The sequence below is a fragment of the Bos javanicus genome, chromosome 26 (genome assembly GCF_032452875.1).
Source record: "Bos javanicus breed banteng chromosome 26, ARS-OSU_banteng_1.0, whole genome shotgun sequence".
Lineage (NCBI taxonomy): Eukaryota > Metazoa > Chordata > Mammalia > Artiodactyla > Bovidae > Bos > Bos javanicus.
In genome coordinates this window covers 45,877,100-45,904,805 of record NC_083893.1, presented here as the reverse complement: position 1 = coordinate 45,904,805, position 27,706 = coordinate 45,877,100, and the positions used below count along the sequence as shown (strand labels likewise).

Here is a 27,706-nt window from a genome sequence, read left to right as displayed (position 1 = left end):
CCTTGTCTGGCTTGCAGGCTCCTATCTGGATACCCAATGCTGCAATAACACATCACCTCATCTGTTACCTATTCTGGGGAACCAAAATACCTGCTTTCCTCGGGCTCCCCTGGTGACTCAGCTAGTAAAGAACACATCTGCCAATGGAGGAGATGCAAGAGATGCAGGTTTGATCCCTGGGACAGGAAGATCCCTAGGGGAGGGAAAGGGCAACCCACTCCAGTATTCTTGCCTGGAGAATCTCATGGAAGAGGAGCCTGGCGGGCTATAGTCCATGGGGTTGCACACAGTCGGACATGACTAAGCTCACAGGCACACGTGAACTACTTTCCTAAACTGCAGACAGCAAGCTACACCGTTCCGTGTATATCCCTCACAGCCTTGGGCCAGTCCAAATCCACAGCTGGCACCAAATAAGCATTTCATAAACTCCTAATATCGATAACCTCAGATATGCAGATGACAACACCCTTATGGCAGAAAGCGAGGAGGAACCAAAGAACCTCTTGATGAAAGTGACAGAGAAGACTGAAAAAGCTGGCTTAAAACTTAACATTCAAAAAACTAAGATCGTGGCATCTGTTCTCATCACTTCATGGCAAATAGATGGAGAAACAATGGAAAGAGTGACAGAATTTATTTTCTTGGGCTCCAAAATCACTGCAGATGGTGACCGCAGTCATGAAATTAAAAGATCCTTGCTCTTTGGAAGACAAACTATGACCAACCTAGACAGCATATCAAAAAGCAGAGACATTACTTTGCCAACAAAGCTCTGTCAAAGCTTTGGTTTTTCCAGTAGTCAGGTATGGATGTGAGAGTTGGACCATAAAGAAGACTGAGTGCCAAAGAATCAATGCTTTTGAACTGTGGTGTTGGAGAAGGCTCTTGAGAGTCCCATGGACTGCAAGGAGATCAAATCAGTCAATCATAAAGGAAACCAATCCTGAATATTCATTGGAAGGACTGATGCTGAAGCTGAAGCTCCGATACTTGGGCCACCTGATGCGAAGAGCCAATTCATTAGAAAAGACCCTGATGCTGCGAAAGATTGAAGGCAGGAAAAGAAAGGGATGACAGAGGATGAGATGGTTGGATGGCATCACTGACTCAATGGACATGAGTTTGAGCAAGCTCCAGGAGATAGTGAAGGACAGAGAAGCCTGGCATGCTGCAGTCCATGGGGTCACAAAGAGTCAGACAAGACTGAGGAACTGAACAACGACAACATATAAAGTCAAGCGATCAAATCCACACCATCTCTGCATTCGTGTCAAAAGCACATGTATACTAAAATACTAAATCTGACAGTAACATCATGAAGATCACAACATCTAAAGCAGACCTAGAGAATCACTCACGGTTGTTTTCTCAGTAAGAACTTAATAAACATTAGGCAAACACTACACAGATGTTTAAGTTACTGAAACATTTTCTTCCCCAAGATTAATCCTCCTGCCCTCTCCTAACAGAGGCACTAGGCCCATCCATACTGTGGACACACAGGTTACATGTACCTACCCGACTTCAAGACTAAGACTCCAGGCAAGAAGGCAGAGAGGAAAGTCCTGGAGTCTTTGAAGTTCTGTGCTCACAGAGAAACAAGCAGGAGCAATCTCAACCTGGAATACCCCCAAGAAGAACAAAGAAAGCAGCTGGACCAGCAGGAAGATGAGGAAGCCGGCTATGGGGCAGCGGGCGTGGTTGAAAGTCAGTGGTCGGGGCTGGGAGCAGTGGGTGGGGTTGAGGGAAGGGGCGGGGCTGGGAGCAGTGGGTGGGGTTGAGGGCAGGGGCGGGGCTGAGGAGCAGTGGGTGGGGCTGGGTTGCAGTGGGCGTGGCTGAGGGACAGTGGATGGGGCTGGGAGCAGTGGGCGGGGCTGGTGCCCATCAGGAGAGGCAGGGCCCAGGTGGAGTAAGCACCAGAGGCATCCCCAGGACCAAGAAGAGGGCCAAGGGAAATGGAAGGGCCTCCAGGACCTGGAGGTCGTTAGGGAAAACCAGGGCTGCTGCAGAGCTGCAGAAACACCTGCACATCCTCCCCACACCAGGAGCAGAGGACACTGCCTTAGGCCTTAAATTCCAAGATCCCTGTTGAGGTTTACCCCAAGACCCCTGCTTTCTGGTTCTTTGCTTTTCGTTAATGATCACTGCTGATTATTTTGGTTGAGCTTTTTGGTGTCATGTAACATCAATTAATTCCTTTTTTTTTTAAGATTAGTTTTTGACATGAACTACTTTTAAGATCTTGGACTTCCCTGGTGGCTCAGACGGTAAAGCATCTGCCTACAGTGAGGAAGACCTGGGTTTGATCCCTGGGTCAGGAAGATCCTCTGGAGAAGGAAATGGCAACCCACTCCAGTACTCTTGCCTAGAAAATCCCATGGACAGAGGAGCGTAGTAGGCTACAGTCCATGAGGTCACAAAGAGTCGGACACGACTGAGCAACTTCACTTCACTTCACTTTTAAGGTCTCTATTGAATTTGTTATAGTATTGCTTCTGTTATTTTATGTTTTTGTCTTTTCTGGTACCAAGGCATATGGGATCTTAGCTGCTCGACCAGGAATCGAACCTGTACCCCCTGCATTGGAAGGCAGAGTCTTAACCACTGGACAACCAGGGAAGTCTCAGTAGTTCTGAATTTGTCAGCATCTCGTTGGATACTGGTTTGGTCCAACCAGCAAGTCTCTCTGCAACAGGATGGTATCACCTACTCTGTGAAAAGAAGTTCAAACACACTGTGTGAGGAAACCAAGCAGGGAACGGCACTGGCCAGGTATTTATCACCGGCTTATTGTAAATCACATGCATAATCCTTATAGAAACAGAAAGAATTCAGACAAGATCATGACCAAGTGGCTGACAGTGAGTAACCTCACAGCAGTAGATTTACGTGTATTATTTTAGAGGACTTTCCTCTTTTGTTCGGAGAAGGCAATGGCACCCCACTCCAGTACTCCTGCCTGGAAAATCCCATGGACGGAGGAGCCTGGTAGGCTGCAGTCCATGGGGTCGCGAAGAGGCAGCCAGGGCTGAGCGACTTCACTTTCACTTTTCACATTCACGCATTGGAGAAGGAAATGGCAACCCACTCCAGTGTTCTTGCCTGGAGAATCCCAGGGACGGGGGAGCCTGGTGAACTGCCGTCTATGGGGTCGCACAGAGTCGAACACGACTGAAGTGACTTAGCAGACTCTTTTGTTGTTACCTGTCTTTGAGAAGCAATCAAAATAAAGAAATGAAATTTTCATTTAAAAATAGTCTTCTAGTTTCTGTTGACTCAAGACTGTGTGTGAGGAAAAGTTTTAACAATGAAGCACAAAAAACACTCAGCTCCCACCCCAGATCACTGCAACACAGCGTTGCTGGCTGCCCTGGGGGTACCTCCGATTGTAGAGGAAATTGTAGGAACACGGGAAACGAGAAGGGGTAAGTACCTGACACATATCCAAGACACACCTAAAGGGGAAATTGCAGTAAACAAATCTTATAACATGGAACTCTGCTGAACCAGTGGTTTGTCTTCATGTCCCAAAAAAAATATGGTAGAAAGAAGAAGGGGCCAACGGGTAGACCACATAAATCAGCAAAGTGATTGTCAAGGGGGATGGAGCCACAGTGCTGCTCCCCTGAAGGACGCATTGATGGGAACACATCACGAGAGTCATGACCCACCAGGAACCAACCAGATGATCCGCCTGACAAATAGCAGCAAGAATAGTATTTTTTTTTAACTTAAAATGAATCATTTAAAAGAAAAATAATGAAAGGACTTGGCAGTCACCTAATTTCTCAGTCATAGCACCTCTGTACTTAATCTTGAGTGGTGACCCTATAAAATGTGTAATGCCACAATGTGTATTTCCCGGAATTCTATGAAAATCTCATTTTCCAAAATTAATTGCACTTTAGTTACATTTTATTTAATCAGATGATGAGAAGTGCTGCTGTTCCTTAATCACATTGGAGAGAAGACAATTTATGCTTCAAAAAAAATTAGCAAGTCTAACTAAGAATCAATCACTGTATCTACAGGTTACACAGGCAAGAATGAAACCTGCTTGATTTTAATAAGATATGCCTTTTATAGCCTTTTCTTTCCTTTACCGAGCCCCTAATTCAATATACCATATTGGATGTGTAGGATTTCCCAAGGGAAAAATAATTCTCCTTGAATTATAAAACTGTCACATTCACAGTTCATAGAGAATACTACTACTCAGCTTCTCATCAAAATTGTTCTGCCTGGCACAGGATTCTAAAGTTTACAGTGTAACTTATAAACTGATTTGGGAATATCACAGAAAAGCCATGGGCTGAAGAAGGGAAATTCAAGGACTGACCCTCCCTCCCAGGACAACTCTGGTTATGGTTTCGTCACTAAGTCATGTCTGACTCTTGTGACCCCATAAACTGTTGCCTGCCAGGCTCCACTGTCCATGGGATTCTCCAGGCAAGAATACTAGAGGGGTTGCCATTCCCTTCTCCACAGGACAACTCTATCCCTGCGTAAATTCCTGAAAAAACTCAAATGTGACTTTGCGTGCATGCTAAGTTGCTTCAGTCACGTCCGACCCTTTGTGACCCTGTGGAGCATAGCCCACCAGGCCCCTCTGTCCATGGGATTCCCCAGGCACGTATGTGAACTTCCCACTCCCCAGCTCCCATATTAACTACATACCAGTGTTAACTACTTGAGAGCTTTTAAAATTCAACATCTAGTCCAAGATTTCATCCATACACACACGAAAGTAATTTATTCCATCATAAAGTTCTGAAAAATGGCTTTAATGAAACTTTGAAATTATTTGATATAATGGAGCTGATCATTTTTTAAACTCAATTATGAATTTATTTTTTCATACTTTCTAATGCTCTAGCACTAGCCAACTTGTTTCTCAGTAAAATTCTTCCTGGGCATATTTAAGGGCTGATCTCTTCTCAGGTCTCAGCCTGGGCTACTTGGCATGCAGGTTGGAACACCAAACCTAAATGAGGGCTTTAAGTACCCTTTCCATCAGCCCAGTAGACAGGTCTGGAGAATAGCTACAGAAACCATTTCACAAAGTCACAAATTAGCATTGGCTTCAGCTACACTCACCAATGTCAGGTCAACCCCCCTGCTGGCTGCTTTATCCCTCTCTCTCCACTCTTTGCAGCAGGAACCCTCTACTTCTCTTTCAACCTCCTTGAGTGTTTTCCTTCCAGGGATGGTCCCTCCTTTACAGGAGGAAGGTTAATGAGGGGGTCTTTCTGAAGATAATTTTAGCCTTGAAAAGCTAGACAATCTGGGTCTTCTAGGATTATAAATAGTAAGAAAAAATACAAGCCTCAGACTAGTGGTGGCCATTCTTCCCTCAAATAGAGAGAAGAGAGTACTGAGCCTGTGTCCATGGGTGCTCAGTAGCTGAGTTGTGTCTGTCTCTTTTGCGACTCCATGAACTATAGCCTGCCAGACTCCTCTGTCCATGGGATTTCCCAGGCAAGAATACTGCAGTGGGTTGCCATTTCCCACTCCAGGGGATCTTCCTGACCCAGGGATCAAACCTGTGTCTCCTTCATGGGCAGGTCGATTTTATACCACTGAGCCACCTGGGAAGCCACTGAGCCAAGAGCAAGGATTTCTTTTCTTCTGGGTGGCGGGGGCGGGGGAGGCACTCTACGCGGCATGTAGAATCTTAGTTCCCTGACCAGAGGTTGAACTCACACCCTCTGCAGTGGAAGCAGGAGACAACCACTGAACCACCAAGGAAGTCTCCAAAAGCGAGGATGTCTTTCAGCCCCTCCTTGGGCACAGTCATGACCAAAGCCTTGACCTACCCAATGACATGAATCAGTTACTGTCCTTCTTTCTGAAGTGAATATGAATTGAGTTTATACATTTAGACTACTGCAGCTTTTCAGTAAGTCCTGAAGTCACAGAGTGTCAGTCCTCTGATGTTCTCCTTTAGAACAGAGTGGAATATTCTGGGTCTTCTGCTTCTGGTGTCCCTTTAAAATCAATTTGTCAACAGCAACACAGTAACTTGCTGAAATTTTTGACTTGGGATGACATGGAGTCTACAGATCAAGCTGGAAAGACCCAACACCTTAAAAATATTCAGTCTTCTTACCCAAGAACTGGAATATCTTGCCATTTACTTAGCTCTTGTTTGAGGTTTATGTTATTTGCAATTAAAAGGGGCTACCATCCACAGAAACTCAGTAAAAACCTACAAACACATTCAAGTGTTTGTAAAACACTTGAATAAAAAGCAGTCGACAAGCAAGGTACACAGGAGACCCTGTGTCTTCAGTTTACTGGGAGACCTAGGTTTAGATGGGTCAGACTGCTTTAGACTCCATTTAAAACTCCCTCATTTTTCCTAGAACAAAAATCTCAGGAGGAGCCCCAAGGGACAGCCGCAATCAATGTGAAGATCCCAGAGAAGAGTCAGTGGACCTGGGCTCCAAATGTTTCCGACAATGACTCTGCTTTTAAAACGCAGTGACTTTACATGATCGTGTTTTCTCCCCTCCCTTTCTGATGCCTTTTCGTTATCACTTTGATTGGGCACCATGGCGGTGCTGGGAGCATCATAAGTGATGACATGCATGGAAAGGTTCTGATGAGGGAGAGTGCTCCCCAAATGGAAGGGATTAGGATTATCTCCTGGTCCCTAATCCACCTGAACAGAAGCATCAGATAAGCTCTATCCAAAGCCTATGGGAGTCTGGGTTTGGTACTTTCCTTTTGGCCACCTGATGTGAAGAACGAACTCATTTGAAAAGACCCTGCAGCTGGGAAAGATTGAAGGCAGGAGGAGAAGGGGACAATAGAGGATGAGATGGTTGGATGGCATCACCACACCAAAGGACATGAGTTTGGGTAAACTCCAGGAGTTGGTGATGGACAGGGAGGTCTGGCGTGCTGTGGTCCATGGGGTCGCAAAGAGTCAGACACAATTGAGCGACTGAACTGAATGGAGCCAAACATCTAAAGCAACAAGCTCTCTATCTACATAAGCACCTCCAGTCACCCAGCCAGCAGCACCACTAAGGAGACAGGAGACAAAGGGTGGAAACTGGACACTGCCTAAAGAGAATCAGAAAATGAGAGGCCGGTCCTAAACGATGGCCGTGCAGTTAGAAATGGCAGAGGGATACCCACGCAAAAGCATGTAAATAAATTATCAGCACATGAAAGCTGCCCAGGAACCCATTTCCCACAATGGAGTCAGGCAAAGTTACTAACACAGTGGCTCTAAGAAAGAGATAACTTTCAAGCAGGGTCTCAGGAGAAGCCCACCCTCAACGTCTACATATTGTAGAACCTTCACCGTTTCTTAAGATGTCTCTCCATCACGCCTGCATGCTCAGTCGTGTCCAACTCTTTGAGACCCTGTGGACTACAGCCCGCCAGGCTCCCCTGTCCATGGGATTCTCCAGGCAAGAATACTGGAGTGGGTGGCCATTTCCTCCTATAGAGGATCTTCCCAACCCGGGTATCGAAGCTGCATCTCCTGCATCAGCAGGCAGATTCTTGACCACTGCGCCACCAAGGAAGCCCTGTCTCTCCATCACACAGTAGCTTAAGCTAAAGATTTGGGAGATGACACCCCCTCTGCTTTTTCTCACCTCCCACATCAGAGCCACCACCACAGTCTGTAAACGACACCAGCAAGTCTCAACCCTCCTCTCAACACTCGTCACCAATCCAGGAACCCAATGTCTCAGCCACAGGCCATTTTGCCCCCAACCCCCACCCCAGGAGACACTTACCAATGTCCAGACACATCTCTGGTCGTTATTCGAGGAACTGCATATAGTGTGTAGAGGCCAGAGATTCTGCTAAATAACTCTGGTGTGCAAGACAGCGCCACAGCCAAGAAGGATGGGCCCTGGGTGTCAACAGTGTTGAGGACCTCACTGTAGTCCAGCCCCACGCAGGATCAATCACCCAGACCTGATGTCAGCCTCTCACCTTATCACGGCTGCCCCCATCCCTTCTGTAGACAGCAGTCAAATGGCCCTTTGAGAAGCCAAGTCAGGCCTGAGCATGACCTTTCCTGTGGCGTCCACGGATCCTGAGTGGGACCACAGGGCTCTGCCCTCACATGCTCACCTGCTTCCCTACGCTCTCCCAACATCCCACCTGGCCTCACGACCCATCTGTCCACCCACAACTGCTGATCGTACGGCCAGTCCTTGAAAGCAGCAAAGACCTTCCAGGCTGCTCTTCCTGGGGGAACCCAGGACATGTTCCCCCACCTAGTGCTTCTTTCACTCCTGAAAGGAAAGTGAAGTTGCTTGGTTGTGTCCAGCTCTTTGCAGCCCCATGGACTGTAGCCCTACCAGGCTCCTCCGTCCATGGGATTTTCCAGGCAAGAATACTGGAAGGGTTGCCATTTCCTTCTCTAGGAGATCTTCCCAACCCAGGGATTGAACCCGGGTCTCCTGCACTGTAGGCAGATGCTTTACCATCTGAGCCACAGGGAAGTCAAACCTTCCTTGAAACAACCTCCCACCTAACCCTAACCCTAACCCCTGATACGCCTTGTCATCCTATCCCTTACTTCCCTCAACAGGACGCAAGACAATCTCAAATTAGAGATTCATGTCTGTGCTGTGCTTAAAACCATACAACTACACACGTATGGGTTGGGTGATTTAATTTATATCTGTCTCACTGACTTAAATGTAATCATCATGAGGACACAGCCCACATCTGTCATATATGCTCTGTGTCCAGTGCCTGGCACACAGAATGAACATATGAGTAAATGAATTTCTGAAACAAATGAGTAAATAAATGACATGTGCTACACATAAAGCCATCCATGAGACCTGCTCATTTTCACAGAGCACAGAATAAACCCTGACTGCAACGGTGGAAGGAGAAGAGGGTGGGGTTGTGTCTGGTCCAGTGGCAGGGGGACACACAGGAGGCCGAGTGCAGATGAAGGGAGCTAGGGGAGAGAGCCTGAAGGCCAAGGCAAGGGGAAGGCATCACGTCACGGCCTGAGCACTGAAGCCAAGACTAAAAGGAGCACTTTTCCGCCAGTGAGCATCAAAGGGGACAGGCCAGGTGGCTGGGAAGGGCCTGGAATCCTGCAATCTCAAGTCAAAGGCTGCTAATCCGACAGAGGCAGGAACATGTGGTAATCAACACGGAGGAAATTCATCACAGAATTAAACAAAAGATCAATGCCACCAACTACTTCTCAATAAAATCATTCACTACAGGCTTAAACATGAACAGTTCCATGTTCACTACATGGAACAACAGACTAGTTCCAAATAGGAAAAGGAGTACATCAAGGCTGTATATTGTCACCCTGCTTATTTAATTTATAGGCAGAGTATATCATGAGAAACGCTGGGCTGGAAGAAGCAAAAGCTGGAGTCAAGATTGCCAGGAAAAACATCAATAACCTCAGATATGCAGAAGACACCACCCTTATGGCAGAAAGTGAAGAGGAACTCAAAAGCCTCTTGATGAAAGTGAAAGAGGAGAGTGAAAAAGTTGGCTTAAAGCTCAACATTCAGAAAACAAAGATCATGGCATCCGGTCCCATCACTTCATGGCAAATAGATGGGGAAACAGTGGAAACAGTGTCAGACTTTATTTTTCTGGGCTCCAAAATCACTGCAGATGGTGATTGTAGCCATGAAATTAAAAGACACTTACTCCTTGGATGGAAAGTTATGAGCAACCTAGACAGCATATTAAAAAGCAGAGACATTACTTTGCCAACAAAGGTCCATCTAGTCAAGGCTATGGTTTTCCAGTGGTCATGTATGGATGTGAGAGTTGGACTATAAAGAAAGTTGAGTGCAGAAGAATTGATGCTTTTGAACTGTGGTGTTGGAGAAGACTCTAGATAGTCCCTTACTGCAAGGAGATCCAACCAGTCTATCCTAAAGGAAATCAGTCCTGGGTGTTCATTGGAAGGACTGATGCTGAAGCTGAAACTCCAATACTTTGGCCACCTGATACGAAGAGCTGACTCATTTGAAAAGACCCTGATGCTGAGAAAGATTGAGGGCAGGAGGAGAAGGGGACGACAGAGGATGAGATGGTTGGATGGCATCACTAACTCAATGGACATGAGTCTAAGTAAGCTCCGGGAGTTGGTGATGGACAGGGAGGCCTGGCGTGCTGCGGTTCATGGGGTTGCAAAGAGTCGGACACGACTGAGCGACTGAACTGAACAGGTTTAAAATGCTAAAAGCAAAAATTGCAGTATTCAACAGTGGAAAAATTAGGATGATGAAATATCATTTGATTAAGCAAACAAACGCACATCAATTCAGGCATCTGTTCTGAACTGGTATAGAGCCAGTATATATATGATTATAACTACTCATTAATATGGAAAAACACTCATGATACAATGATAAAAATGGAGTAAAGCAAACTGTATCTAGGTTGTAACAACTGATATAAAAACTCTCACGCATGTGCACCATAACTTGGGTAAAAAGTCAACACAAAAAGGAGATCATGAAATAATGATAAAAGGGGGTAAAGTGAATCTTATCTGGGTGTAAGTCTAAAAACTCTCTCATGCACGTGCACCATGATTTAGGTAGAAAAGCAATATAAACTGCTGGTTTGCTGAGAGTGGAGAACAGAAATCATCTTGCTTCCCTCTAAGGCTGCATTTCCGCTATTGCTGCAAAGTCTTACCCACTTCAAATGGGGGTGGGGAGGCAGATGGCTAGGAAACATTGTCTCCATCCAGACAGCTCCAGACAAAGTCCGCCCACTTGGGTGGTCTCTCAAGTCTCCTAGGACAGTAGCCAAGAAGACTGTGGAACTCCCCACCAGGAACTCTGGCCAAGAAGGAGATTCCAGAAATCAAACACTGGGCAAATGCTTTCCAAATTATAAATTGGAGGCAGCTGGAAGCCCCGGGGCGGGTGAGGTCAAATCACTTAGCCAGACTCTGGAACTCTGAGGAGTCTAGAAACCACAGACTGGAAAGCAGCATGGAAATGAACAACTGGAAGCATTTTGAGCCAAAGGTTTACCAAGCAAATGCCCTAGAATATTTTCTTCCTTTTATTTGTTCTTGCTGCTGCTACTTCTTTTTTGATGTGAGTCATGACTTCACTTGTGTCTTATCATCTGTATACATGGAAAACTTGTGAAATCAGAACAGTCTAGAACATTGGGCAGTGGAGGGCTAGTACACAGGTGAAGACAGCCTGCAGGGGAGCATCAGCACCTGCCCAGACTCCCACTCCCCACTCCTCCACTCTGGGGCAGCCAGGATGGTCCTAAGCACATGAGTCCTGGCCCCGCCCACCTCAAAGATTGGCCAAGGATCAACACCAGCAGCACTCCCGGGAATGACTAGGAGGGAATCTGCACTTTCACAAGACCTCCAGGTGATGTGTGTACACACACTGGGAGCTGAGAAGCTCTAGCCCCTCTGGGGCCCAAACAGCTATGGTCCCAGGGTCAGCATGGCTCTGATGCTCCTCATGTATTTAGAATACATCCTTATCTCTGATGGTTGCGCCTTGGAAGGAAAGCTATGACAAACCTAGACAGTGTATTAAAAAGCAGAGACATCACTTTGCCAACAAAGGTCCATATATTAAAAGCCATGGTCTTTCCAGTAATCAGGTACAGATGTGAGACCTGGACCATACAGAAGGCTAAGCACCAAAGAATTGATGCTTTCGAACTGTGGTGCTGGAGAAGACTCCTGAGAGTCACTTGGACTGCAAGGAGATCAAACCAGTCAATCCTAAAGGAAATCAACCCTGAACAGTCATTGGAAGGACTGATGCTGAAGCTGAAGCTCCAGTACTTTGGCCACCTGATACGAAGAGCTGACTCATTAGAAAAGGCCCTGATGCTGGGAAAGACTGAAGGCAAAAGGAGAAGGGGATAGTAGAAGATAAGATGGTTAGACAGCATCACTGACTCAATGAACATGAATCTGAGCAAACTCTAGGAGCTAGTGAAGGACAGGGAAGCCTGGCGTCCTGCAGTCCATGGGGTCACAAAGAGTCAGATACAACTTAGCAACTGAACAACAACTATGATGGTTCCCATATCTCACTGGCTGGCTTCCTTGGGGTCCAGAACCATCTGAGCTAAAGGAACTGGACTCAGCAGAACTCTCATCTCCTTACCTGGTTTGGCCACCAATCCTGCACGGAGACACCAAGGTTATGTAAGCAGGTGACTCCCTAGGATCAAATAGCTCCCAGGGCACCCAACACTGCAGTCCAGTCCTCAGTCCCACGAAGCAGGGGATGAGTGGAACCCCAGACAGAACCTGGGTTCTAGTGTGAAGGGCAGGCAATCACATAGAACACCATAGCCCGGGAGAGAAGGGCGCAGATTCACCGGGAGGGCAGCGAGTCACAGCCCAGGTGAGAAGGGTGCAGATTCACCGGGAGGGCAGCGAGTCACAGCCCAGGTGAGAAGGGCGCAGATTTACCAGGTGGGCAGCGAGTCACAGCCCAGGTGAGAAGGGCGCAGATTCACCGGGAGGGCAGCGAGTCACAGCCCAGGTGAGAAGGGCGCAGATTCACCGGGTGGGCAGCGAGTCACAGCCCAGGTGAGAAGGGCGCAGATTCACCGGGTGGGCAGCGAGTCACAGCCCAGGTGAGAAGGGCGCAGATTCACCGGGTGGGCAGCGAGTCACAGCCCAGGTGAGAAGGGCGCAGATTCACCGGGTGGGCAGCGAGTCACAGCCCAGGTGAGAAGGGCGCAGATTCACCGGGAGGGCAGCGAGTCACAGCCCAGGTGAGAAGGGCGCAGATTCACCGGGAGGGCAGCGAGTTACAGCCCAGGTGAGAAGGGCGCAGATTCACCGGGAGGGCAGCGAGTTACAGCCCAGGTGAGAAGGGCGCAGATTCACCGGGAGGGCAGCAAGTCACAGCCCAGGTGAGAAGGGCGCAGATTCACCGGGAGGGCAGCGAGTCACAGCCCAGGTGAGAAGGGCGCAGATTCACCGGGAGGGCAGCGAGTTCTGACAGCTCTGCTCCCGACCTCATAGACCTTCAGAGCATTTGGAAATCTGGATGGGCCCAGCTAAGCAGACAGAACAAGCTCTTTGCCATAGAGAAAGGGCCTGCCAGGGAGGTTACCGAGGCACTGTTCATGGAGAGGGAAGCTAGAAACAATCTAAGTGCCCAACTATAGCAGAAAACTAGTAGAATAATCTATGACACAACCATGAAGCAACATAACCTTAAAAAAGATGTCCTTCATGGCAGGCACAGTGGGGGAAGGGGAAGATGGGACAAAATGAGAGAGTAGCAAATTGGCATATATACATGACCATGTGTAAAAGAGATAGCTAGTGGGAAGCTGCATTATACAGCACAGGAAGCTCAGCTCCACGCTCTATGATGACCCAGAGCAGGAGGATGGGGAGGCTCCCGGAGGGAGGGGAGATGTGTATACTTCTGGCTCCTTCATGTTGCTGTGCAACAGAAACTTACACAACACTGTAAAGCAATTACCCTCCAATTAAATCAATAAATGAATAGATGTTCTTCAAAAATACTAAAGGATATATGTAAATGTATGTGAATAAAAGGCAAGTTGTAAAAGTATGTATATATAAACATTCACATGTGTATGTAAATATCTGTACACATATATATGTAATCTCATACATCATCATAGACACATCACGATGCGAAGTAAGGAGGAAAAGCCCACAGTTAGAAAGGAAAACATGCTGACACTGTAATTTATGGGCGGTGAGAAGACCAGTGAGTCTTGTTTTTCTTAGTTGACCCTTTGGCATTTTCCACTTTTCTAACAAGATCACATTTTATATTTATACTGAGCTCAAGGACACAACAAATCCCTGATTTGTTTAAAACTGATAAGACTTCACATCCTTATAGAAATCTTGAATTCAGCACATGAAGTGGAAGATAGAGGGGTTCGGGAAATAGGGGCCAAGGCGGAACTGCTATTACTAGAGCAGAGGCCCTGAACAGGTCAGCAGTTAACCTGTGAAACCTGAGTTTCCCATCTGCAAGGAAATCGTATTATTTGTTTGTCATCATTCCTGGACTTCCCTGATGGCTCTAGTGGTAAAGAGCCCATCTGCCAACTCAAGAGACTCAAGAAAACGTGGGTTCAATCCCTGGATCTGGAAGATCCCCTGGAGGAGGAAATGTCAACCCACTCCAGTATTCTTGCTTGGAGAATCCCATGGACAGAAGAGCCTGGCAGGCTACAGTCCCTGAGGTCACAAAGAGTCGGACAAAACTGAGCAAGCACAATCAAGATCTAAGACATTCAGAGAGTTTTTCAGAGGGCAAACATATATGAAACTTACAAGTTCGTGAGAAGCAGTCATGAACCCCAGATGCTAGCTTAGAAATGGACATAAAGTTGCCAAAACTCTTGATAAGGAAAAATTTTAAATAAAATAGAAGACAAATATGTGTACTTCAAGTCCAGATATTAATTTTTAAGCAAATGAAAACCATACTGATTGGAGGGCAAAGACCATCCCACAACTGCATTTACTACTATGACAGTACAGCTTATTTCCAACACACTTCCTTCTAGAGAAGGCCAGGCAGACGTGGGACCACCAGTAGCAAGAAAGGCAAGAGACGAGGAAGCTGGTGCCCCAGGAACAACCCCCTGGAAGGACGGCAAAGTCTCACATGTCTGTGTGCCCAGCTCAGCTCAGGGGCCTCAAATTCAATCCATCCTCGCCCCAGTCCAGACTACATGCTGGGCAAGAAATTCACTGAGCGCCAGGAACCTGTGCCTTTACTTGACGATGGAAGACACACAGAAAACTAATAATATTTCATATGAAACCAAACAGGAAAGACGGCGAAAGAAATAGAAAGGATGGTAAAGAACAGTGTTCTTCAAATGTGGGTTGAGATACACTTGCTCTTTAGGAAATAAATTTAGCGCCTGTCAACCAGCAATTTTTTTTAGTGAAATACATTAGTTCAGAATAGACTAAAAAATACCAGAATAGAATAGAAAATGCCAGAATACATCACATGGGATAAGGGGTAAGCACTGCTGCATGAAAGACTTTCCAGCTTCACACACACACCACACACAACAATGCCTTTTTTCCTGTGGATAAGCATCACTGTAGCCCTCGATAGAAGGTTCTAGAATCCTCTGGGCAGACTGCCCAGTTTGCAGGGTAGTCTTTTCTAGGATAATCCCACAGAGCTGTAAGATTTGTGGACTGGAGTTAAAATGTCAGTGCTTGTATTAATTCTGATGGCTACACCCCAAATGCCCCAAATCTAGCACTGAGATCCACGTGTGGTAAAGAAACAGAAGCCCCTGCAGTAAACATGGGTGGGGGGGCCATCATTGAGACCCCTCAGGAAGCCTCAGGACCAGCCCCACTGAACTGCCTTTATCCTCCTTCGGACAAACCCAACGTCTGGTGCACGGTGTCAAAGTTTTTTAGTTGCTTTACACCCCTCCCGAAAAACAAAACTTAGGACATATCCATTTCAATGAAAAGCTCCATGGGAAGTGAAGCTGATGTCTTTACAGCCCTAGAGGATATGATCCAGACCTGCTATCTGTCAATATGGATGATCGGTCATGGGTCCTGTTTCTGATCCATGGGATCACTGGTGCCCAGGGACACTCTCTAGGGGAATGGAATGTGGCTCTGGAACCAGGCAATCTGGGCCTCCGTCATCCATACACCCAGTCCCACAACTTCGGGCAAGTTCATTAATAACTCTAGATGTCTTCATCTAAAATCCATGACCGTACCGTGGAACAGGGTTACTCTTAAGGATCACACAAGATGCTAAAGATAAGAAAGCACTCAGAACAGCAAGTGATCAGTGAACATCAGCTGTGGCTGTTCCGGCCGTCAGAGTTCATGCTTCTGTCTAGCCACTGTTGGAATCCATCCTTCCAGAGGCTTCTGGGCATCCAGAGGGATGCTCTACTTGTGTTTCTAAAAACCAAAGGCTAGGAGAGTTGACTGCATTGACTGTGAAGCAGAAACTGGAAGCTGACCCATTTCTCCAGACAGCTGGAGAACATCACAACTTCATGAGAAAAAGAAGGCCATCACCGGATGTGAGTTTGGGGAAACGCTGAAATACAGTCAGGGAACAAGATGGTCAGGCACAGCACCGAGGGCGTAGAGGGTACAGAGAGGGGCTGCCATAACGTCATCCAGAGCACCTGAGCACCTGGCTCAGCATAGTCACGGTCGTGGTGAGCAGAGGAAGAGACAGCAGTGGAAGGGGATGACCACGTCTGGCTTGGAGAGGCCGCAGGTGAAGGGTCACTGGGATATACCTGGAGGACAGGCAGACAGTGAGCACGTGGGGTGGAACAGAGAACAGAAGCAGAAGACACCGGCCACAGGTCCAAGGGTCGGCTCACGGGGAGGACACGGGGAAGTGTGATGGCCAAGAGGGCTCCGCGAAGCGCCTGCAGAGAATGTCTGGGGACAGCTGTGGGCAGGTGAAAGGGGCCATCTGATGTGCAGACAGAAGCTTCTAGACTAAATATATGTTGAAACTTCCACGCGGATTCCGTGTGTTTCCTGAAGTTAATTATGATCTGAATCTTCTCTTGCCTCCCCCTTTACTGAGATGTAAAATGCTAACCTGAATCCAGAAGGTGGGTGTCAGTGGTGGCTTCAGTTCTGAGGAGCTGACAGCAGGGCACTCAGAGCGGTCACATCAAGCCACCCTGAACAACACCAGGAAGGCATGGACCACGCTGACCTCCTGACTCACTCCTAACTGAAGTGGTGGCTTCAGTTCTGAGGAGGTAACAGCAGGGCGCTCAGAGCGGTCACATCAAGCCACCCTGAACGACACCAGGAAGGCATGGACTGGGAAGGCATGGACCACGCTGACCTCCTGACTCACAAATGGGCGCCTGCAGAGCACCTCCTAGATCAAAGCAGCCAACCAAGACCACCCCAGGAAACAAAGTTTAACCCCCAAGAAAGGCTTTTTTCATAATTCCTCTATGTGAGATGACTCACAATTGTACTTCCATTTCCACAGAGCAAAGCTTAGAAAGTTAAAAACTACAGAAAAACAGGATCCCATGATGGGAATTCTTAACTTTGGGAAGCTGAGAAAGCACCTATTGTGAAAGAACAAAATACAAAATTAGCAGAAGGGTGGCAACATTTCACACAACACTCAGTCATCTGTCTTGCAGATGTAAGCCTTGCATCAGCACACAAACGTCGCTGAATTCACCGTGTCCTATAATAAAACACCCACCAAAGGAAGGACTTCCAAGTCTACAGTGACTAAATGTCTTGACATCCAGGGAGGTGGGCAGACACAAGTCAAGCCCAATCAAAGTTAATAATCTAACAGTATATTTAGAATTCTAAAAGAATTTCTGGGCTCAAAAATCTAAAAGAATTTCTGGGCTTCCTGTCATTTGTATCTATTCTTAGACTCCCAGCCTCTGTTTTTTCCGAAATGCCACAGGATTTAGGAGTAAATGTACCAAACACACTGTTAATTTTAACCTCAGAACAATAAGGCAGCTTTAGGCAATAAGTTGGGCTTCCCTGGTGGCTCAGATGGTAAAGAATCTGTCCGCAATGTAGAAGACCTGGGTTTAATCCCTGGGTTAGGAAGATTCTGTGAAGAAGGAAATGGCAAACCACTCCAGTATTCCTGCCTAGAGAATTCCATGGACAGAGGAGCCTGGCGGGCTACTGTCCATGGGGTCGCCAAAAAGTCAGAGACAACTGAGCGACTTTCACTTTCAGGCAGTAAGTTGCCAAAATAATTAAGCCACAACTTGAAAATAGGCATGATGCAGCTTTCTCTGTGGACCACCAGCTCTACATCACGAGAGAAATGATGCCAAGGGACCACAGCTCCTCCAGACAGCAGCATCACCTCTGAGATGAAAGGATTGTTATGACTCCTCACATTAAGTGACACCGGTTCCCCTGGTCACAGGAATGCAACACACACCTGAGCACATGGATATCTTTGTTCGAGACTTAAAAGCTGGGAAACCACTTTCCCACAACAGTTTTAAGACAATAGCCATAAGGATGATTTCTGAAATGACACATTAAAAGAACATTCAAAGAGGAGCATGAGAACACAGCAGGCTTCAGGAAGCAGTGGAACGAAAGCTACGAGTTAATCATTTGGAAGACTCTTGTCCTCAGAAGGAATCAGCATGGGCAACACATGCAGACTACATGGCTTCTTCTGCAGCAAGTCAGCCACGTGGAAATTTCCAGAAAGGGGGATGCTAGGGAGTGTGTGGGCTCTGGGTTGATCTGTGGGCTTCCCCCATGCCCTGCCCCTGGCACCTCTACCCCTAACATGTCCTGAAGACCACCCAGACCCCACCTTTGGGATAAAGGCATCTTGATACCACAGAGGACCACAGGGCAAGAACAGATAATGAGGTGATGAGAAGAGCAGGACCACGGGAAGGCTGGATCCCGACTTGCTGGAGGACGAAGATGTACCACTATGGGCACAGCTTCGCCTGAGGTCTGGCGGATGCCTGGGGCCCCTACAGCCTCAGCCTCCCACTCCCGCTCAGATACTGAGATGCCCTGACAACAGACACAAATACACTGTTCTCATCCACTTCCCCACCCTTCCATGAGGAAACTGAGACCCTTTCCCCAAGGAGAGACAAAGAGCAATGGCAGGGACTTCCCTGGCGGTCCAGTGGTTAAGACTCCACGCTTCAACTGCAGGGGGCATGCATTCGATCCCTGGTTGAGGAACTAAGATCCCACATGCTGAGCCACGCAGGCAAATTTTAAACAATCAAATTTAATTAAAGAAAAAAAAAACAAGAGCAATGGTAGCAAAATTTAAGAGCTGCTACAGAGAAAACAAAGAGAATCCCATTACAGGCACCACGATTACGGTCATGGCAAAGCCACTCCTGGGAAGTCCAGGTTTCGTAGGACGCGCAGTCCCTGCTTTCCTGGGCCCGCGGGGAACCCCGCGCCTAAGAGCGGCCCGCACGCAGTCGGCGCTGCCGCACCCGAGGGCCTACCTTCACCCGGACGGTCTGGTCCGACACGCTGCTCATCATGTCGCTGATGGACCGGAAGAGCTGCAGCAGGGACTCCACGAAATCGGCCTCTCCTTTGTTCTCATAGAGCCTGCAAAGGAACACACGGATCTGTGGGCCGGGCACAGGCACACGGCCGCTTCCTGCTCGCGCATCCACAGACGCTAGAGGTGCCGCTGGGCTGGTAAGGTAGACCGGGACAGAACGTCCTCAGCGTCCACGGAACACGGCAGAGGACTGGGCAGTGAGGGCGTGGTCTGGACCACGCAGCCAGGAAGGTCTGCCTCCGTGCTGAAGAAGCTGATCTTCAGTCACTCTATTTATTGTCTTTTGTCTACATTCTACAAGTCTGAAAACCAGAGAAATGTAGTAAAAAGGGAGGGAAGGAGAGAAAGGGGAAGGAGGAGAGAGAGGAAGGAAGAAGGGAGAAATCCAGCTTTAATGTTGCCCCGCAGAGATCTCATTATTAACATCTCAGCGTATATTCTGCGCGTGTTTCTTAAACCCATGTCAAATAACAGACTATCACAAAGACAACAAGTTTACCGTGATTTCAGAATCATTCAAAAATGACACTGTAAGAATAAATGCAAAAAATTACTTGATCTCAGAGTAATGATACTATATTATCATTGAATGATATTCTTTCATCATAGAATTGGTGGTTCTGGGAAAACATTCAAAAGGTAGAACATATTCAATAAATGGATAATAAAGAAGTTGTACATTGGTTCCATGCATGCAAATACATGTTGCTAATTGTAAATAAGTTTCATCTATAAATAATTTATTAGCAGATACTTCAAGCTGCCGTGTTACTAAAAACCAACACATTTGCATTTTAAAATGCTGCAACGCAGATGTTTTATTAATATAGACTAGCTTTCTGCCTAATTAAAAGTATACCATACCTGAAAACTTGTGTACAATGGAAAATTTTGTAAACTAAGTGATAATTAATTACCCTAGAGGTAATCTTATATTTAAATGAGTTCCATTGTAAGGAAACAAAGTCTGTCTAAAATGGGGAATTGCAAACTAGTGTATCTGTTTTGCAAAAAACTTTCAAAGAGGGGCTTGTATAAACAGTACCCAACAATGACACTTATGAACTCATGAATTTCTGCCTGCTGGTAAAATTAAGCACAGTTTGACAGACTGGTGCAAATACTTGGGGAGGTTTCTAGCATATACTCAGCCATTCTCCTCCACCCCCTCTGCCCCAGTATATCTGCCAATTCCTAAGGCTCAATGGGGCTGGGGACTGAAAACCAAACTGAAAATATCTGTAAAGCAAAGTAGAGTTTTTATCAGTCTCCAGAGATAAAGAACTCAGTTTGAAAAAATGCCAGGGAGAAGGGCCCAGATAACACAGCAGACTCTCAGTTGAAAGCCCTGGAAAACCAAAGGAAAACTGCATAAGACTGAGGCTTACAAAGGCTACACACAGCCTCTGTAGCCTAAGCGTTCAGTCCACTTCTCTGCCTAGAAAAGATCAGTCCTCTCTAGAAGAAGATCACATCACCTGGGGCTTTGACAGTTGTATATGTTCACAGTCCCATATTCAAACAAGCTACTAAACACAGCAAAATACCATGTGGCCAAATCAAAGAAGGAAAAGACAACAGAAACAGATACCCAGGTGGTCAAGATACTGTAGTTAGCAAGTAGTTACATCTTGTCACAAGAATGTCAAAATAAATATAAGCATTATAGCATTATGCTGCAAAACAGAAAAGATGGAAAACATAGAAAACTGGAAATATGGAAAATAGAGAGATGGAGAAAACAGAAGGCAAGATAAAAAAATTCTTGTAGAAAAATGAATGTATAAAAAAAGATGAAAATTCTGAAACGAAAATACAATATCTAAAATAAAGAATTCATTATATGGGTAAAATTGAGATTAGACATTGTTAGAAACAGAATCAGTGAAATGGAAGACAATCAACAGGAAAATAAACAGAAGAGAAAGAAAACCTAGAAACGTGTGCTAAGATACGTAGGACATATTGAAGAGCTCAGATACATGTAACTGAAGTTACAGAAGAAAATGACAGGTACAATGTGACAAATGCAACATTAGAAGTGATAATGGCCATGAACTTGTTGAAACTAATACAAGCGACAGTCCAAAATTCAAGAAACTCTCAGAATCCAATGTAGGGTAGATAAAAACCAAATCATTCCTAAGCAATCCATAGTAAAATTGCTAATAACCACAGAAAAAAAAAGAGAAAAATGGCAAACAAAGCTAGAAAAGAGTTGTTAAAGACACCAATAGCTTCAAAGATGTAGCAGTAAGTCTGAAAGTTGACTTCTCACCAGAAATGATGGAAACCAAAAGAGAAAATAACACCTACAAGGAGAAAACAGCTGTCAATCTAGAATTCTCTATTAAATGAAAACATCCTTCAAAAACAAAAATGAAACTAACAATTTTCATTAAAAAAACCCCGCATCAGACTTATACCAAAAGAAACACTACATGATTCCTCTACACTGAAGGAAAATAATTCTATAGAGAAACATAAAATTAAAAGAAAGATCGAAAAACAACGATAAGTATAAAACATACCGAATGAATGCCGACTATACAAAACAATAATAGCAATGCTTTATGAAGTTTAGGGTATTTGTAGACTTGAAATGCATGACAATAATAACACAAGAGAGAGAAAATGGGACGAGGAAAAGAACATTTTGATTGGTACTAAAGAAGGCAGAAAAAAGCATAATATAGATGAGCAAAACAAAATTAATAGAAAGACAATTGAAATAAACTTAATATGTTACCTGAGTGTATTAATAGTAAATTAAAAGGATTTTTACACTGGATAAAAAAAAAAAAACAGCTCTATATTGTGTATAAGAGACACACCTTAAATATAAGAACACAGGAAGGCTGAAAGTAAAAGAATGGGAAATGGTATTCTGCGAAAATACTAACCAAAAGATAAAGGGAACCTTTTCACATTAAGCAGTAAGTTCACAACAAAGAGATCACAGTTCTAAATCTGCATGCCCCCAATAATACAGCTTCAAAATCTACAAGGTACAATCAATTCATGGGTCTTTCTTATATTTAATATTCCACTAGGAATCCCTCAAGAATGAAAATTTAATTATTAATTCCTCTGCTGCCAAGCACCATTTAAAAGATATATATGGCAGTATTTTACAGCAAGCACTTTGGAGCCCCTTTCTGTAAGGAAGGCGAGGTCTCTAGAAACGAATAAACCAAGAGTCCCTTGTTCACCCACACTGAGGTGGGTAAGAGGAAAGGACTCAGAGGGCGACTGGTAAATACACAGACAAAGCCTAGTCATCATACCTTGCTCTATTTAAACGCTGTTAAGTATCCATTAACAAGGAACAGCTTGACCTTTGTTTATTAACCACATCCTACAATTCTGGCCGAGGAAATGATAGCAAAATGACAGGTCTACAACTTATTCATGATCAATGACTAACTATTCAGGAAGCTAACACCAGGTGAGACAGGCAGCAGGCAGCAATAACCAGCTTCAGTGACTGGATTCAGACAGCCTCGTGCAGGCTGCGTCTGTTTTCTGGCTTTCCAGCTAATGTGATCCACCCACACAGGAAGCACAGACAAGCCAAACCAGCGGAGAAGTGCCCCTGGCTGTCAGGAGTCTCTCCGTGGCTTCCCCAAGAACCAAATGTCTTTGGACCAGAGTTTTAAAAATGCTGTTCTCATCTCTAAACAAACAAACAAAGTATGGATTTGTATAGTGAGAAAGCAAGTGGGGTGACAAGGATTAGTTTCAGTATCTTCATCTCCAATGTTTCACCCCTTCCTTCTCCAGAAGAGTAATTACTGTCAATTAACGTGGAATTTTACAAAGCTACTACATTATGTGAAAGCACAGCATACCTGTTTGAAAGGAGAAGAAAAACAAAAGACCTCCGAAGTTTATTTCAACTGCAAATAGAAAAACACACTTGATTCCAGCTGTGAGCATAATTGTTTTTCTCTCAAGGTAATAGATGCTTTGCAGGTAAGAAAACGGGAACCTGAGTTTGCTTTCTCCCTCACCCCTGAAAAAACCATGCGTCAGAGTTGCTCAGAACTTGTTAGGAATCAAACATCCCGGAAAACTGGGCGGGACACAGGACGGCTTTTCCCCTAAACAGTATATACACAATAGGAATATTATTTCATGTCAATGTAATGAAGACAATGAAGACTACCAAAATGGGTCTCAGGGTGGAGGGTATTTGAGGACAGGAAACAATTGAGAGACTTGAGCCCCATGTCTGTGATTTCAACATCCTGGTTTCTTTTTTCCTATCATGGATTCTTCTCAGAAATCTCAGACTACAGATTGAAATTTAAGCACTATCATATTTATACAATGCAACTATAACTGTGTTCTAAGCTCTGAGAGGAACATATGTCCTTGTCTGCCCTCAAGAATCATAAAGGCGGCCAAGATACACATTTAAGAAACTAGAGAGAAACTAAGGTCAATATACTTTAAAAGTCTGGGACAGTCAGGGCTCCAAAGCCCATTAGGCTCTTGGAAAGGAAGGATTCTGGTGGGACAGTGTCTGGTGAGATGAGGTCAGGGATATCAGGACAAGGATCCTGGAAGGTTCGTGAAGTCTTCTGGCAACTGCTCTGCTGGCCTTCTCAACTCTTGGCACTTTGTGTCCTGAACGGCCTCAGCTCTTCACAAACACATGAACCCAGCAGAGAGACTCAGCTGGGGATCAAGCCTGGCTCCCCCAACTCCAGGAAAAAGGCTGGCACCAGGACCACGGTCTCTGCCAACACCGAGCGGCAGAGGGCCAAAACAAAGGCATTCCTAAGGCTGTCCAGACATAAAGCACTGCCGAGGCCACGGGCAAGGGTCTGTTCAGTATTCCGCTCCATTTCCATGACACAATAGGACTGAATCACCCTTGTGCGACACTTAGGGCTCGGTGGCTCAAAGTCAAAGAGAGAGTGGAGACCGGAGTCTCACAGACTGACCCCAAAACTAACGAGGAAGAAAGGCTGTCAGGGGCCTAATTACATGGGATTTACAAAGCTGGGACTTGGGCTTCCCAGGTGGCGCAGTGGTAAAGAATCCCTGTGCCAATGCAGGAGATGCAGGTTCGATCCCTGGGTCGGGAAGATCCTCTGGAACAAGAAATGCAACCCACTCCACTATTAACCTGGAAAATTCCACAGACAGAGGACCCTGGTGGGCTACAGTCCAGGGGGTTGCAAAGAGTTGGACACTTCTGTACCCACTGCACTGCGTTACTAACCTGAGATAAGTTAGGGATATTACGCTGGAAGGTAACAGGAATTCCTGATTAAAGGTATGAGAAAGAGTGTCAATGCCCATTCAATATATACTTCTCCTTCACTACTTTACTAAAGGAAATCTGATTTTGTTGAAAAGTGAAGTCATTCAGTTGTGTCTGACTCTTTGCGACCCCATGGGCTGGAGCCTACCAGGCTCCTCTGTCCATGGGATTCTCCAGGCAAGAGTACTGGAGTGGGTTGCCATTTCCTTCTCCAGGGGATCTTCCTGACCCAGGGATCGAACCCAGGTCTCCTGCATTGTGAGCAGACGCTTTACCATCTGAGCCACCAGCATCAATAAATTTTTTCCCATCTCCCTTGCATCTAGGATGGTCATGTGACACAGTCTGGCCAATAGGAGGGAAGCACATGACCCACTGTAGGCAGTGGGGACAATGTTCCTTAAGGAAAGTAACTGAAAGAGCTGTTGACATCCACTTTGCCTTCTCTGCAGCCTGCAGTGAGGTCTTGACACCAGGAGGAGCAGGAGCCACTTTGGGGCCATGAGACAGAGATTCCTAAGGACAGTGGGGCAGAGAGATAGAAGGAGGCAAGGATGAAATAAGTAAGCAGAGACCAAGTGCACAAGCTCCAGACTCTTCCTCTGGGTTCCACGCCATGTGGGGGAAACAAGCGAACCTCATCTGTTTCTGTAACATGTAGCCAGTCATACTGCTAGCCCCGAGAAGATCAATCAAACTCAGTGCTATTTACAAGACCATGGTCCCAAGATCGCACGCCATTTGTATTTTCAGGCTGAAAGAGATTAAGGAGAAACAGAGAGAAACAATTTGCCACTGGTCCACTTGGGTGACCCCAATCTTTTCTAAGCAGCATTATTTTGTAAAAGATTATAGCATTTACAACAATAGCAGGAACACACTGACCTTGAACATACCTTTCTTTTCATTATTAATCTCTGAATGAGAAGGAAAATCAGCAGTGTGTTTGAAAAGGAGATGGGGGGCATCAGTGAATCCCTGACCCAGGGCCATACTGATCACAAATTGTACATGATGAAAATTTTTTCACATAAAACATGACATAATCCACACCACCTGATTGTTCCACTCTTTCAAGTTCATCCTCTCACCTTAGTGTCGATGTTATTTTAGACCTAAAATTTAGACTTAAAATTTAGACTTAAAATTTAGACTTAATTTAGACTTAAAATTAGTGGGACACATATAAAAGCAAGATTTTGTCTGACTCTTCTGCAACCCCATGGACCGTAGCCCACCAGGCTCCACTGTCCATGGAATTCTCCAGGCAAGAATACTGGAGTGGGTAGCCATTCCCTTCTCCAGGGGATCTTCCCAACCCAAGGATCAGACCTGGGTCTCCTGCATTGCAGGCAGATTCTTTACCATCTGAGCCACCAGGGAAGCCTCTAAATAAAAGCAAGACCAGATCAGATCAGTCGCTCAGTCGTGTCCGACTCTTTGCGACCCCATGAATAGCAGCACGCCAGGCCTCCCTGTCCATCACCAACTCCCAGAGTTCACTCAGACTCACATCCATCGAGTCAGTGATGCCATCCAGCCATCTCATCCTCTGTCGTCCCCTTCTCCTCATGCCCCCAATCCTTCCCAGCATCAGAGTCTTTTCCAATGAGTCAACTCTTTGCGTGAGGTGGCCAAAGTACTGGAGTTTCAGCTTTAGCATCATTCCTTCCAAAGAAATCCCAGGACTGATCTCCTTCAGAATGGACTGGTTGGATCTCCTTGCAGTCCAAGGGACTCTCAAGAGTCTTCTCCAACACGACACTTCAAAAGCATCAATTCTTTGGCGCTCAGCCTTCTTCACAGCCCAACTCTCACATCCATACATGACCACAGGAAAAACCATAGCCTTGACTAGATGGACCTTTGTTGGCAAAGTAATGTCTCTGCTTTTTAATATGCTATCTAGGTTGGTCATAACTTTCCTTCCAAGGAGTAAGCGTCTTTTAATTTCATGGCTGCAGTCACCATCTGCAGTGATATTGGAGCCCAGAAAAATAAAGTCAGCCCTGTTTCCACTGTTTCCCCATCTATTTCCCTTGAAGTGATGGGACCGGATGCCATGATCTTCGTTTTCTGAATGTTGAGCTTTAAGCCAACTTTTTCACTCTCCACTTTCACTTTCATTAAGAGGCTTTTGAGTTCCTCTTCACTTTCTGTCATAAGGGTGGTGTCATCTGCATATCTGAGGTTATTGATATTTCTCCCGGCAATCTTGATTCCAGCTTGTGCTTCCTCCAGCCCAGCGTTTCTCATGATATACTCTGCATATAAGTAAAATAAGCAGGGTGACAATATACAGCCTTGACGAACTCCTTTTCCTATTTGGAACCAGTCTGTTGTTCCATGTCCAGTTCTAACTATTGCTTCCTGACCTGCATACAAATTTCTCAAGAGGCAGATCAGGTGGTCTGGTATCCCCATCTCTTTCAGAATTTTCCACAGTTTATTGTGATCCACACAGTCAAAGGCTTTGGCATAATCAATAAAGCAGAAATAGATGCTTTTCTGGAACTCTCTTGCTTTTTCCATGATCCAGCAGATGTTGGAAATTTGATCTCTGGTTCCTCTGCCTTTTCTAAAACTGTGAAGTTCACAGTTCACATACTGCTGAAGCCTGGCTTGGAGAATTTTGAGCATTACTTTACTAGCGTGTGAGATGAGTGCAATTGTGCGGTAGTTTGAGCATTCTTTGGCATTGCCTTTCTTTGGGATTGAAATGAAAACTGATCTTTTCCAATCCTGTGGCCACTGCTGAGTTTTCCAAATTTGCTGGCATATTGAGTGCAGCACTTTCACAGCATCATCTTTCAGGATTTGGAATAGCTCAACTGGAATTCCATCACCTCCACTAGCTTTGTTCGTAGTGATGCTTTCTAAGGCCCACTTGACTTCACATTCCAGGATGTCTGGCTCTAGGTCAGTGATCACACCATCGTGATTATCTAGGTCGTGAAGATCTTTTTGTACAGTTCTTCTGTGTATTCTTGCCATCTCTTCTTAATATCTTCTGCTTCTGTTAGGTCTCTACCATGGGCTTCCAAAAAGTTCCTTTTTGTAGAAGCAATTTTACTGAAAAATATGATAAAATACAGAGAAAAAAAAACACCCTACTTTCTTAGTCATCTTTCACACCTTGACAGTGAGAAAATCATCAACAGGTTTCACCCTGACAAAAACAGAAAGCTTAGTGACCCTCATCAAGATTCACACCTATCCATGATAAGCAAAGTAAAAGAGTGTATTCTTCAGTCAAGGAGCAGAGCATGACGGCCTCAAACCACGGGTCTGAACTCACAGGAACCGTAGAATGACCACAGCACAGGCCATCCTTGTCCAGTAACACAGGGGCTGTGGCCACTGATCA

General features: G+C 45.6%; 1 protein-coding gene across 2 annotated transcripts in view; it reads right to left on the bottom strand.

Annotated features, from left to right (window-relative positions):
* The window catches only part of DOCK1 (dedicator of cytokinesis 1), a 560,513-nt gene that overhangs the window by 410,148 nt on the left and 122,659 nt on the right, over positions 1 to 27,706 (bottom strand). For both annotated transcript variants that reach the window (XM_061403980.1, XM_061403979.1), the window contains exon 23: positions 19,000 to 19,108. In XM_061403980.1, the coding sequence (XP_061259964.1) occupies positions 19,000 to 19,108 (109 nt within the window). The remainder of the gene's footprint in view (positions 1 to 18,999; positions 19,109 to 27,706) is intronic.